The sequence below is a fragment of the Sinohyriopsis cumingii genome, chromosome 12 (genome assembly GCF_028554795.1).
Source record: "Sinohyriopsis cumingii isolate HCF-2022 chromosome 12, ASM2855479v2, whole genome shotgun sequence".
In the NCBI taxonomy this organism is placed as follows: domain Eukaryota; kingdom Metazoa; phylum Mollusca; class Bivalvia; order Unionida; family Unionidae; genus Sinohyriopsis; species Sinohyriopsis cumingii.
In genome coordinates, this window is record NC_142972.1 from 42,869,337 (window position 1) to 42,885,245 (window position 15,909).

General features: G+C 33.4%; 1 protein-coding gene across 3 annotated transcripts in view; it reads right to left on the minus strand.

Moving 5' to 3' along the window:
• Positions 1 to 3,413: 3,413 nt before the first annotated feature.
• The window catches only part of LOC149786339 (uncharacterized), a 29,112-nt gene continuing 16,616 nt past the window's right edge, over positions 3,414 to 15,909 (minus strand). For 2 of the 3 annotated variants that reach the window (XM_089976751.1, XM_089976750.1), the window contains exon 2: positions 3,414 to 6,824. In XM_089976751.1, coding sequence (XP_089832877.1) covers positions 5,020 to 6,756 — 1,737 coding nt within the window. In that variant the 5' untranslated portion in view covers positions 6,757 to 6,824 and the 3' untranslated portion in view covers positions 3,414 to 5,019. Of the gene's footprint in view, positions 6,825 to 13,939; positions 14,018 to 15,909 lie in introns of those variants that run through there. The other variant, XM_089976752.1, reaches the window with a different exon arrangement.

Below are 15,909 nucleotides of genomic sequence, written 5' to 3' on the forward strand. Positions count from 1 at the left end.
GGCAAGAAATATGGTGGTATAAACTGTCATTTGCAGACCATACAGCTTACCAAACGCACTTCGGACATTATTTGCTGTGTGATTCGGCAGTTGACAGTTATACCAAGATCAACTCAGAATAAACATTAAAATCGTAAAAAGTATAAGTTAATTACTTACATTTCTTTTACACTATTGTACCGACAAATAATCAGGTGAACATAATACAAATGTGTTTCTTCTGAACTTACTTAAAATATATTTTTCATCTATATACAACGTATCTTTATCATTCAATCATTGCCATTGCATTAGTAGCTATAATTTATATTGCGTACGACTCTGTAGACTTAAAAGAAGTAGCAACAAAAAGCAAAAACCAACAATATAATTGACAATAGAATTGTCCTCACATAAAGTACACTGTGAACAAGGACAAATAACTTACAGTATGATGAATACAATTTTAAGTCCTACATGTTCCATCAATTCCATAATTATCGAGTAATCCGAATGAGTTCCAAAGCTAATTTGAATAATGTCTTGTAGTGTACTGATGTATCAACAGTACAGAAAAATCACTACGATATAATCCCAAAATGTCTTTCAATGACTCACGGTAATTTTGTAACAGTTAGTAAATTTCGAAATGACTTTAAGTGAATCCACAGTAATTACGTGACAATTATTATTCCACTTAATCTGAATATTTTAAATAATTTAAGCAATGTAATTTCAAAGAATGATTAAATTAAATGAATTCCTCAAAATGTAACTGAATAAATTCTAACACTGGTAAAACAACTAAGACTAAGAATGCCTAATTCTTCGTAATGATTCTAATATATGGATTACTAAAACGCAATAGATAGCGTCGTATATTTACAATATAAACCGTGAACAGATGAGATGTCTTAACATGGACTTAGGATAAACTAGATTAGCCTGGTCTTTTGAAGAACTCATGCACTTGTCGGATTATCAGATGTTTACACGAACAAAACAGTTCACCTCAACCTTGGAACTTTATGACTGCATCTACGCACTTGATACGAGTCATACTTAAAGTGCGAATTTCCGATGGAAAGAAGCTAAGTATTAAAGAAATTATTAATTAAACCTTACGAACTATAATTGTGAATGATAATAAACATATATATATATATATATATATATATATATATATATATATATATATATATATATATATATATATATATATATATATTTATAACAATTGGTCATAACGTAAACCTATGAGTAGGTTGAGCTGAATTTAATTTTCCATAAATTAAGTGGAAAACTGCTTGTGCACCAACATCTAAAACTACTCTTGTGTATATTAACATACTGCAAGCACTGAGCGAGAAAGCAGACAGTCTGTATGCATTCTCGAGTAATAAAGAATATAACTCTGGAGAAAAATGATGCATATATGCAAGGTCGAGGTCAGTGGTTACCGGTAAATTGATCATATCAGACGAATTTGAAACATGAGGCCATTGAACACACCTATCACTAACTGGCGTATCATCTGAAGTGGAAAATATTACACAAGCAGATTGAACACGCATAGTGAATGCATAAGTTAGTCAAATCATTTGCCATTGCAACAAGCAAATGAACACAAACCAGAAGAGTTCAGCCTCTCCAAAACAGGAAAATCTCTTCCGTAGAAACCTATCACATAGTTGTGAAACTCAAAACCTACCAAGAAAACATTAACTGATTATAATACTTTTAAATTAAAACGTTTGTAATTGAATATGTGGAGGGCGGGAAGGGTCAGAGCACGAGGGTCCAAAGACGATCAATATAACACTTGGACCTCTAGTCCTGAAAAGTGAAACATCAACCTTGTCAGTTGTGATGTGGCAGTGCAGGATAAACAATATTGGACCACTGTCGATCTAACCTTTTACTGACCGTCTTATCTTCATGTATAAGGATCCACTATGGTTAGCTGAATCCGATATGAACGCACAATGTGTTAACAAGTTAAATGCAACTTATATTTTGAACCCGTTAAAAAGTTTGGGGTAATTTTTAATTGGCTGGGTTAGGTGAAGTGAGTTCTTAAAAGAGTTCAGTCGTTTTCCGTTGGATTATTTGTGTCACGTGAGATATTTAGAAATATTAGATTGAGAGAAAGATCCGTCACGTGGGGTATTTTGCGCTCTCTCTCTCTCTCTCTCTCTCTCTCTCTCTCTCTCTCTGTATATATATATATATATATATATATATATATATATATATATATATATATATATATATATATATATAGATAGATAGATAGATAGATAGATAGATAGATAGTCGTAATAGATGGTTGTAAGGAGAAAAGTGAGCAACAAATTCACTCCTATTTCGGATTCTTGTTTCACGTATTAAAATCAGTCTGCAGATGTGTTTACTCTTGTTTAGAAAGTTGAAGAGGGAAATTTGTTAGGAATATTCAATGGAATTGCATAGTCATCAGTGTACTGGAAAATAATCTAGAACTATTGTGAATTATTTGAAGGAGTTTAGACAATGACATTCTGATATATACATTGGATGATCTGAAATTCATCCGGAAACTTTCGATTCTTTCGGACTTGATTGCCATTGATTATATTACATGTTTTGATTTTAACACAGCTATTACATTGTTGGTCGAGAATCCCTGTTCTATAAATAGCTACGGAACAGAAACCCTAAAGTAGTATTCATGTTCCGAATGAGGGCTCTAAAACTGATATGAAGTGATTGCCAGATAAAGGAAAATAAAAACGCAACTGAATTATAACTAAAGACATTTCTTAAGGCAAAATTGATGTTTTTCATAAGAAGGTATTATACGTTGTTAGTTGGGCGGGGTGGGACGATAAATTAGAGTGATAAAAAGCACGATTATATTAGGAACTTGACAACTAAATTGACAACAACAACAGCAGCCACACCACAACCAATATTACAGGACAAAATCAACAAAGAAGAATTAGAACCAAAAAAATAAAACAATCACTATAATTAAAACGATCGCCATCAAATTTTACTGCCTATGGAAAATAAAGGATGTTTTCAAAAATCATTATTGGAATTAGGTTGGTGTGCAGTCATATGACTATTACAGAGTAATCTTCACATTAGGGATTTTTATTGTACTCGTCCATGTGTTAATATTCTTTATGTTCCAATGCAGGCTTTGCAACACAATCCAGACATCTACAACAAAAGTCTATAATATACACATCACCGTCTAATAGACTCTTTGTGTCCTATAATAGTTTAAATAAAGCCTCAAAACATTAGTGATACACTTAAGTAGTATCATTGTAAACTGTGTTGTTCTTAGCTGAGCTGATATGAAAAATAGATGCACGACAATTTACTTTCGAACAAACTTACACAAGGACACAAACACAAGCACACACATTTCCATGAAAGTGAAATATATAAACAAAGTTTATTTTAATCTGCTTGTATTATTTTTATATCGGTGCACAAAAGAAATACAAACAGGTAGGAATGAAAAAGAAAAAGCTAAAACAAGTACATTTTTCCACGCGACAACTGCTCATCCACCATAGATTTCATATATACAATAATCTGTTTCTGACACAAAGAGTATCTGAAACATTCTAAGTATTTTCTTAAATCGTTTTTCATTGAACCCGTGAATAAAGTAAATGATGATTGATGGACAAAATAGATTTCCATAAATTGATTAACTGCTGCACGTGCAGCAAGCGATCACCTACAGATATACATGTGTCACCCAACATACGTAAATGACATTGACGTACAAATGTTGGAGAAGCAGAATAATTCTGCTACTGTGTAAAAAGCGTACGGAAACTCTAGGCACTCTTAAGATACGCTCTGATTCATATCAATGCCCACCTGGAACAAGATGTCGGATCGAATTCTCAGGCATAGGCTACGATGTTGTGATGGTTCCATCAGTTTAAATATGGTAGCGAACCCACGTTATGTAAGAATTATGAGTGGGAAGTGGCTGTTGTGAAGAGAACAATTGATGATAAAGGTGATACACAGTGAAAGATAATATATTATCACGGGCATCAATTCATTAGCTGCGTCAGGATAGAGTTTTACGCGAATTATTATACGGTGCAAGATTCCCATTTGCCCCGGTATCTAAGTTTGAATCTGCCTATATCGCTGTTTGCCACAAAATTGAGGAACACCGAATCGGTTGTCCGCGTACCGCAACCCAAGGTATCAATCTACGCCATGAAAACACACTGGTGCATAAATCCGCCTCCATGACAGCCTACCTGAAGGAGCATAACATCCATATTTTGCGAAATTCTCCCTACAGCCTTCATGTAATAGAGGTATTCATCGTGAAAATCAAACGCCACATATCATCCTTTCACCATGCCAGTTTATGTGAATAGGTATAAAGAATGATAGATACACGTGCCGTAACGGCTTTGCAAATTGGTTGATTTATAGTGTCATTGTTCGAACATCGAAAGTTCAGAATTCAGACTCTCTCGCTTGGGATATTCTTCGTAAGAATAACAGCTCTGCATAATATTAATAAATCACATCCTATATTTCCTTAACGCAGTCAGGAGACTTTGTCTTTAACACTTAAAACCTGAATTAAAACATGCCTTTTTTCTATGAAATATTCCCTTTTTACACTGTCTTAGCATCGGTCTTCAGTATAAAAAAGAACTTTGAAGTTTGAGTACGTTCTATTATGTTTTAGGACATCTTACCCCAATTACGATGAATAGACTAATTTTTAACATAATTCATCTTCTTGATGACCTCCAACAAGTGGGCGAACAGGAGCAAACACTATTACAAAATTATACACGTCGTGATTAAATTACACACATTATAACTTGGTTAAATACACATAAATAATATACAGCAGTTTAAACTATCAAAGCATGTACATGAAACGAATATAAATGAGACAAATTTGAACAAAAACTGGTTACAATGCAATAAATCCTTCGATTCATGTTAGACAGAGTTATTGCAAATACTGTATATATTTACTAACAAAACAGAAGTTTATTTCATAATGAGAATCGCCTTTTGGAAACATCGGCAACATATTTTTCTGTATAGAAATTGTCTGAATTCAGAATTAAAGAGGCCGTAGATAAGCGGATTAGATGCAGAATTTATAAGGTAAGACAGATATCCAAAATTAAAGGCGACCAGTTGTTCATTAGTCAAAATATTTACTTCATATCCATCTTGAAACAAACTCCAGATAGCTACGCAGAGATATGGTAGAAAACTGATCACAAACACGAGAGCCACAATAAACATGATGATGGTTGATTTCACAGACCTTCTGTCTAACTTTCCAAATCTTGAGCGTACCTGTGGACATCCTGCTTTGTTACTCCTGTCGTCTATGTTTATTCGCTTTTCTTCCTTGCTTTTTATAAACCTCGAAAATGGCACTGACTCTGTCTCTGATGCTTTGGTCTGGAGTTTATGACATCCTCTTTCTTTGGAGTCATCGTGTATTTCTGCCGAAATCTGGTACCAAACAGAATCAGATCGACAACGAGGCAATATAATTTGGTGGCCTACTCGTTGCGTCCAAATTGAATTAATTAAGTTATCGCCAGGTACCGTATCGCTGCCTTCTAGGAAGGTGCTGCTTGAGTATTCTGAATGTCCTTGAAGTGTTTCAGATGGCCACGACATTCTCCTATTTCTTACGGCCTTGATCTTTTTCTGAGATAAGTTCAAAATTGCAACACTGTTATTTCTCGATTGTTTTGTATCTTTTCTATATTGCAAAAGGTTGCACACGCTATCTTTTGAAAATGATTTGTTCAACCTATCCGCATTATCAGGAGGACTCCTACATTCCGCATCAAGTCGATGTTTCGTAAAAACATCGAATGACACTACGGATGTGTCTACTGGATCTGCAAGTTTATGCGGACCTTGTTTGTCTGTCTCAGTCTGGGTACTGGTTTCAGCAGTAGAATAAATATTCGGAAATGAAGAAGACGAACATAAGGTAACATATACGGACTGTACATTTATCTGTGGTTTTATAGTGTTTATTTTGAGACGTTTGCTATATCTCCTGAGTTCAAATAATTGGCGGCCGATGAGACCATACAAAACAGCAATGGTAACTGTCACAGCTGTAAAAATGATGAACTGAAATACATGAAAGGCTAGTACGTACGGGGTGTATGGAGGTGATACAGTAAGTTTGCAATCGTATCCTGTTATGTTGAATTGATGTGTTACATTCATGGTATTGGTGTAAATGACACGGACATGTTCAACTACATACAACGCTAATGTAGGCCATGACACGAGAGCTGAGATAAAGGCACACAGAGTGCTTATAATCCTGGCCTGGCGTACTGATAATTGCTTACTATGAGGCCAACAAATCCGCCTGTATCTGTCGATAGCGATACTCGACAGTGTCAAACCAGAAGCGATAGATGTGTAAAAAGTTACAAACCTAAGAATTTTGCAACTTGGGGCATCATCAAACGTGATATATAGTATTAAGTCCGCGTGATCCATGGGCATACCCAAAACACAATTCATAAGGTCAAATGCCGCAAGAGCTACAATAAAACAATTCGTAGGTGTTGTCTTTGTCTTTCGTATGTAATAGTAAAGAACTATTGAGTTTCCAAAGATACCAAGTATCATCAGGAAGCTGACGTATATTATGACAGGTATCAAGGCGACTGCCAATTCTTTTGACTTCTCCAACAAGAGCACATTCTCTTCTTGACTTGACATTGACGTTGGCATTGCATATAGAACTTGTATGCTGTTTTCTTTCAGAACTCAGGATGGTGATACAGGAAGCTTCCTTCACCCTGTTTCGTAAAAGATTGTATTTGATATGAAGAGATATATTTCAAACATAAGATGCACGGTGAAATGTAAACACAAAATCACAGAACATTAGATTTATATGTACATTCCTACTGAAAATTGTGAAAGTCGACTTTGCATTGGTACATATTACATGCATTGGCATTAAAGAATCTTTTATCGGCTTTGACCATTCCTTTGAAGCGGGATATTTTTATTTCATCATTGACTAAGGTACTAACCGAAAAAGTTAAACATGAATAGAAAACTTCTACCGATTGTGATTTTTGATGTATTTTTAATTTGTGTCGAAATAAAAAAAACCAAAACAGTTCTCTTTCAACAATTTTGAATTTAGAACAGTTTATTTCCATATATAAATATTTCCTCGTAATCATAATTGTATCCATATCCTAACACAAATATTTTATTTACATAGAATTTATTACAAAAGGGATTAATTAAATATTGATAAGAGAATAATGTTCACTTAATTGTTTGCTTCCTAGGTATACATTACAGGTCTTAAATTAAGTAACAGACAATGTTGAAACAAAACAAATTTTGTAAAATTCAACAAATAATCATTCACTTTAATTATAATCTGCAATCATGGACAAAGGTTAACTATGTATTATGTTCCTTTCAAATGACCTTTACAGTCTATAACCATAGACAAAATGTAAACACATAATATAGGTATACATTACAGGCACATCCAATAAATTTCATTAATATTATCTGAGGGTAATCAAATTTTTTCTAATATTAATTCTCTAATTTGCTATACTGTCATGTTGAAATCATGAGCTGGTATTGTGTACGTTTATTTCACATGCTTCTAACATGCATAATATACCAATGCCACTTGATGGAAGTGATTAATCCTTGGTAGGATAATCTCTAATTGTTACGTTACGATGGGGGTGAGAGAGGTGGAGTATTCCTTGTTTGCACCTTACCCGAAATCTGGGTAGTAAATGGGAATTAGCTATGTGGTGATGGGAATTAGATATGAGTTTAACAAAAGTACTGTGACACTTACAATATACGCCAGTTTACAGTCTATTAGCTCATTACGCAAGCTCTAACAAGGTCAATAAAAGTCGTTGACCTTGACATTCTCCTTTGACCCTAAAAGCAGTATTGCTTTACTTGGGTCAGTTTAACTCATTGTCATCCTATATCAACATACAATCCTGAACGTTTTGGTCTCTATATTTGGCTTGCAATATATGTCTTTGTAAAAGTATTGTAAACATAATGGTTTCGTCCAGGTGAATTTAATCTTTGACATTTTATCCCCCCCCCAAAAAAAAATTCTTCTAATTTGACATTTCAGTTTGACCTTTCGAGGTCGAAATCTATAGGACTCTTAGCTCGTCTGGAATTACGTTTAGACAAGGAATGTGATGTAGACATAAGCAAAAATCAAGAAAGAACAGTCGGACCGAACATGATACTCTCCATCTATAGACTGGGGTATCAACCTCAAAACATAGACGGATAGTGTGATATATATCTTTAGAATTGCTTTTTTTTTGTTGGGGGGGGGGGCATGAATGAAGATTATAGAAGAGTTCCTCCAAGGGATTGTCGCTTTACTGAGTGAAAACGATTTGCAGGAGCAGACGAAAAGTCCGTTTCTTCTTTCCTTTCATATTATTTTGCATGTATTTTACACATGTCTGAGTTACTTGTTTAGAATATCAGAGGTTTTAGTTCTTATCTGTTATTTAGTGTAGAACCATAGAGCCGTAGCAATATACATATATACACCGCAATATATATTGCGGTGTATAGAGAAGATATAGATTTACTGATTTCTGTACAAGAGAGCGCCTATGTAAGTCACGTAAACTACTAGCAGCATGCAGACATGTGGGACATGCAAGGTATGCAAAATGAACCAAAATGTATGTAAAAAAATTGAAAGTAATCAACCTATTTTCGATAAAACGTTTTTGGGATGTTATGTACACCAATATTTGTGTAACTCCTGGTAGATGATTGTATCTATGTTATGTGTAATTCTTGATTTTTTTAAAACTGTAAATTGTAATGATCATCTATAATCACACTAGTAGGTAGCTAATTTTAGTACAAAGGAATAAAATTCTATTTGAAGATATTAAGAGTGTAAACTGCGTAGGATCTCTACATAGGTATTTTCGTAGATGTTTAAGATCATGGTTAATAATATTAATATTAAAACCTGTTGACAAGTTTGGGGTATTTTCTCAGAAGAATTAAATTATTGGATGAGTTAGGTCGGGTGGGTTCTTTTACGATGCGGGCCATTTGCGACAAGACACGTAGCTAGTAGGAGCAAAATGCGTTTTAACCCTCTATGTTTGAATATAGTGCATGGAGCTGGACAATTTTTCATTTTTTATTCCTCCATTCTTGTTGTAACATCAGTCTCCCGATGTATTCATTTTTTGTTAAGATATTTTGTGAGAGAAAATATTTGCTTAGATTTTTCATTGAAATTACAAAGTGCTCATTGGACTAAAAACAATATTCGAAATATGTGAAATTATTCAAACAAGGTCTGGACAATGTCATTATCAAACATCCTAACTCTTGGCGGACTAGTACATTCGAGAATTTGAAATTTATTCGCAACATTCGATTTTTGAGGGACTTGAATAGAACCTTTTACGATTATTTTAATTCCTTTGTTGTAAGTTCCTCTTAAATTGTCATTTTTTAGTTTTGATAATTTAATTATTTAAGTTTTACAAAACTGAATATTGCTTCTTTTCGTTACTTAGTGTATGATCATAGAGTTGTAACAGGGTTCAAAAGATAAAATCTACAGAGGGAGATGATGTGTTCAACGCTTTAAGAGAAATCTTGAATAGATAAAACCCGAAAAACAAATGTTCGATATGAGATCAGAATCTTACTCCACAAATGTTAAGAAATTATGAGAAAGGAAAACATCGACCTGTTTTCAACTTACTCAGACAAATATCATCTGCATCTGTAATGTTTAATATAAGCAAAAAGGATAGATTATTTAAACAGTTCACTCAAAATAAAGCTATAAACTGGGTTAACTATTTACCAAATCTGATTGCGGGATTCAGTACTACTCCTCACAGATCAGGAAACATAATCCCAGTTGATTCAAGCGATGAGAGAAATTGATCAGCAGTATGGATCATAATATTTAGTCTCTTGACAACTGATATATTTGGAAGGCCTAAAATCTAATTTAATCAAACACGAATAGAAAACAATTTTTGCAATCGGCTATCTTCTTAAAAAAAAATTATATGTTTAAAATCTGGTACATAATTTAAGGTGATCCTGAAATTTGCAAACTGGGAAAAGTACAAGGAAAGGATATACAAGGAGGTGTTATAAGAAGAGCTCTCTCTCTATACGACAAAAGATGGTTGTACAAGACTTCAAACGACCGAGAACACCAAAACCATCAATCGTACAATATGTGCACTATTTAAAGGAAAGGATAAAACGAATTGGTGAACATCTGGGCAACACCATTAGAAAATAATTATGTGTAAATGTCTCAACGACGGAGAGAAAAAAAATAGATACTTTAACATGCCCATCAACTTACATCCAGTATTAAACTAAATCTACCAACATAAGATTTCGCATTTGAGTGTTTTAAATTTCATCCTGCAGTCAATTCAGATCAATTAATTACGTCCTTTGCACGTATCAAGTTTCCCTTTCATTATTTCCTTGAACTCTCAATTCACGATTTTGAAACTTCATGTTAATGCATACAAATATTCATAACTTTGCTCTTGAAAACAATTAGCAAAAATTTAGAGTATGATCAAAATATATTTAAACTTGTGTGCATATTTAACATTGTTATCTTTATATCCATTATGTTATATTCTCCTATTTCAAGATCTTCATCACCATTAGCCATGTTTTGTGCATAAGTCAAAACCAGAAAACGATAGACAGATAAGTCTATTGCAATGGAACATCCAAATAATAATCACCCCCCCCCCCAAAAAAAAAAATTACATGAAAAGGAGTTGGCAAACATGCTCTACAAACATATCTAAAAAGCGAAGGAGAAACCTGCAAATACTTCCAAAACATTGTAAAATGGCGTCAAGTAGATTAGAACATCATTAATTACCAAATTTCTTCCAATCGACAACTTGGACAGTTTACAAAAAGAACTGAAACATGATTTGATATCATCAAATGTAATTCGATCATTTATTTTGAATTTTGTCATCTCAGTATGTTTCCCCCACTAGAACGTATCAATAAATTAATGACTATGAAACATTAATTTTATAGGCAGATATGTCTGTATCCTGTCTACATTTTGAATAAACCTTTAAATTCATGTTGTGTAATTTATCAATTACATTTCAAATCATTTTTCACAACTTTTAAGTAATTCATCATGTTTACTTTGCTTTGATCCAGATTTATGTTAATATTATTATAAATCGGATCACAAATGAATGTAAGATAGTATAAATATGAATCTAAACTTAATAAATCGAAAGAGAAAGTAACATCAAAACCACCAAAAGAATCGCATTGAAATTAATTTGGAAAACGTTCACACGAATTCAAAAGTTCACAGCAGACTGTTTTAAAGTTCAAACAATAAAATCGTAAGGTCATAAAATCATTGCGATCATACTAAATGAAAAAATAAACAAGTTCAAACAGCACAGTCTCTTCTTAGACAGGTAGATGCCTAGCTGGGGTTTAGCATCTTGTTATTTTAGTCTGGAAAATAAGGTTGTAACCTCTTCAACACTGTACCTTCAGCACAATTGCAAAGTTTGCAGTTGACACCCACGACTCCGCTGTGCTGCACTACCCAGTTATCAAACATCAAACCTTTCTTACAACCCAGTTCCAGATGTGCTTTATTATTTAATTAATATATAATAAAAGGTCGACAAAAACAGAAAAGACATTATTACCTCCACACTTAAATATGCCCCACCATCGCGTAGAACATGCTTCTAAGAGAGTTATTGCGAATGCTACTTGCTCTCGTGATAAACATGGGTATTAAAAAACGTACATTTAATTCCTTTCCACTTTGCGAATTCATAATCGACCTCTTAATAGCACATGGACATTCAACTTTATTTATCTAAATTGCATCAGAAGTCGGGCACGTTCTGGGTTTCATTTTAGATCGAATGCTCCCATCACGAATCAAGATTACCTTTCCTAGCAATGATAGTGTTGCTTGAAATGACATTTGCATTGGTTGCCGTGCTTGAACAAATCATCAGACTGGACGAACGTCAGAGGTTGAGTACATATATCTGATCACAAGTCGTGAAGTTAATTGCGGTCGACACATTCATGGATAAAAGGATCAACAGATGAAAAGTATTTATATTCAAGTCTCTTATTTCTAAATAACTTTGAGGAGAAATGCAAGCTCATTTTATAGTCCAGTTCAAAATTCCACTTAAAAAGGCCAAAAAATGTACAATTAGTTTGATCTGGTTAATAGGGCTCTTTATTTATTGAACTTCCCATATTTTAGCTCTTATCTGGTTTAAGATCCTTACTTATTCATGTTGTGATATAATACCTCTTCAACAGACAAGGGATAACATTAAATTGTATGACATTGATGACTATTCTAGGTGTATCACATTAAATAAATGAAAAGGTACCTTGAGTTTTCAAAGGTGAGCTAACAGGCGTTCTAATTAGAGTAATTGGAGAACTGAGATCAAAACTATATTCATCCAAGACGGATAAAGATAGAAAAAAAGTTTACTAAAGAATCAGAACGTGCGTGATGTGAGGAATTTCGAATTCGAAATGTAAACAAATTGCTTACAAACTCATAATGATAATCACCAAGACAAACATTGACTCGGACAATCAATAGATTTATGGCATCCAAATGAACTCTATAGTGTTGACTATGTATGACGCCAAACGTTTTGGTTGCCAACACACATAAAGAACATGATGAACATGTCAGTATATTGTATTGAAAATTTATCTTTATCTTAATTTCTAAATTGTGTTCTGCTTCAAAGGGACTCTAATATCTCATTTCAGTATGTCTGAAACAAAATTAGTCTCTTTAAGAATGTTTCGGAGAGGGGTGCTATTTTCATTGCAATACGACCAGTACTGTGTATTGTTTTTATCAAAGACACTCTTTGATAACGAATTTTTTATTCGTACGATTATCCATACTGATGTTTAAAACATGCATAACTCTAACAGTTGGTCTTGCTAGATTTTTCCCTTTCGTTTTACTCTCGTCAAGAGCTTCGTAAAAGCTTCGCAATGTATTGAAAACAATTGATTTTTAGTATCTGTATTTTGTTTAGACCTTGACCAAGCCTTCTAAAACCAAATTAGTATAATTGTCATGACAATTCAAAATATTTTATTAGAGTTAATCAGTAGTTTTCGTTACTTTTGGAGTCTTTCGTTGTGTAATAGGCATTCTATTGGCGATACTGAATATCGAACAGAGAAATGTCATGTATCTTCAGTCACTGATGATTTGCACGATTTATGTGGAAAAATTCTTTAAAGACTTAACATTTAAAGCCTAATTTTTGTTTTTTTTTAGTTCTTTTTTACCCATCGTTTTCATTACGCCTCTTCATTGATTACATATTTGCACACTATGGTGTTGATGAGACAGAGGAAGGGCGATAAAGAAAGTGTGTGTGTGTGTGTGTGTGTAGGAGTAAGAATATACGAAGAAGAAGAAGAAGAATAAAATAGCCCTAAATATGGAAATACGAGTCTTAATAACACGCATTGAGGCGAATATATTTCCTAATTCGTAAAGAACGTTGTCCTAAAAGTGATATTACTAACGTGGCGATATCATTCTGCCTGAGGAAATCCCGTGAAAGAGCATAAAGATACAGCGGATAATGATCTACCAGTATCTGAAAATCAAGTGGTATTGTTAACGTCTTTTCATATATCACAAACTTTATAGCTTCTGTACCAATGTGTTGTGCAACACCAGATCATAATTTCAGCATTATTGTACCACCTTCAATCCTCTGTCGCAAACGAGACCTTAAACCATAAATATTATTTAACACGAAAAAGAGCATCGCTTTCGTGATAGATTGTGATGTTCTCTCACCTTCATTGTATCAAACGTATTCCAGAATGCATTGTCCCCTGTCACCTTCATATCAGAACCAAGTCACTACCCTATACAAATAATATAGTAAGAGTTAGATTTGATATTTGCCATGTGTGAACTTTGATTAATTTTTCGGATGCTCTTGGTATACATGACACAATGATGTTTTTCAGTGAGGTATTTAAATTATTGTGGTACTTTTTCCTCCTTGTTAGGAGCTGTAGATTTATGTAAAATAAAAGATATATACTCACATTCATCACAAGTGAAATAAACAAAAATTTGTATCGGTAGGATTGCTTTACTGTTGGTTTTTGTAAACAGCACAGTATTGATAAAAATTATTGAGTTGAAGTTCCCTTGGTTTTACAGCAGTTGCCTTTCTAATCTGGACCGTTTAAATTACGACTACCGTCAAGAGAGCAAGTAAAAGCATATAAGTAAAGAACATCGTCCAGTCCGATTTAGTTCTGAGTTCCATTATAACACCAAGCGAAGTACTCATTTACGCCCATTTCCGTGTCCAGTTCAGTTTGGTTTGTCTCTCGCTATCTCGGTTTTACCTGGATCATTGATACCACTTGATACAAGAGTCATTTTAACTGCTTGAGTTTTGACACATCTCTGTATGTTGTAAAAGTCTGCTATAAATCAGTTAATAACTTAACGTTTCATCCTTTTGACTATTTCGTCATTTCTATATACACTCTACAAATGCTACTGACCACTTTTTAGTCAACTTATTATTTTGTATCTGTTTTAGATGGTTCAATCATGGCTTGAAAAATGTAATAAATGTCGATGCAAAAACATCTTCTATTGTTTTAACCTTATCAATACAATTTATAACAGAAACAATGTAAGTTGTTTTCAAACATCTAATAATTATTTCACTCACAGTTATTAAGTTTTGATGTCCTATATTATTTGTATTATCTCTGGAAAATCAGACTTTTAATGCAATTCGGAGAGTCATCACTGTACCAAACTCAGTATTACTGTATTAATCTCTTGTTCGCTCTTAGAATAAATTATACTAGTTCTCTCAGTAACTGTTCCAGTTCCGATTGTAAAATGTCATAGTTTGCAAAATATATTTTATATATGTTCTCCATGTCTGTTCAAAATTAAGAATGGCAGTTGCATAAGTTACAGCTTGCTTTCAGACATATTTTCTTCCCCATAATGTTAATAGGGCTTGAATACCAGTCTATAATGTTATTAATCTCTGTCTCAACTAGACTTAAACAAAGTTCTATACATGCTATGCTAGATTGTTAATACGGTTATTGTTGAATGTATGACCTATTTAATTACTTGACCTAGTTTTCAATTGTATATTATTCAGTGTTAAACAAGGAAATTAATACATTAATATAACTGAGAAATGTATCTCCTATTTATCTAGAGACAAATTCTGCGTCGACAAAATCGAGATATTTCAGATATGTGACTAATTAATGCAAGCGCTTTTGAAAATAGTTGGTGTCTTATTCCTGCGTGGAGTTATTTAAGTATTTGAATATAGTTTCAATGCCTTCTTCATTGTTAGCATTGAGAGTCGTTCAATCCTTGACCTGTTCAAATCCAATTCGAGATTATGATAACCATCATAAAAATAGTCCTTGTTTTATTGTCATTGAAGCTGAAAAACGTATTATTCTGAGTTTCCTAAAATCAATATACCAACCAAACATAAGCTTTGAAATGAAATGGATACTTTGCCAATTCTGTCATCAATTGGGGTCTTGAGACAGAGGTCATTCTCAGAAAAAGGGCAGTATCAAATATAGCTCCTTGCATTTTCAATACATTTAAACAATTCAACAAAGTATAATTGATTATAGATATGTATCGTTAAATTCCATCAGCTACAAGATAGTCGATTGTGCACTGACTTCATGCATATTTACCAATTAGGTTTACGGTATTTACGTTTGATGGTGAACATAATGGCATATTGTATA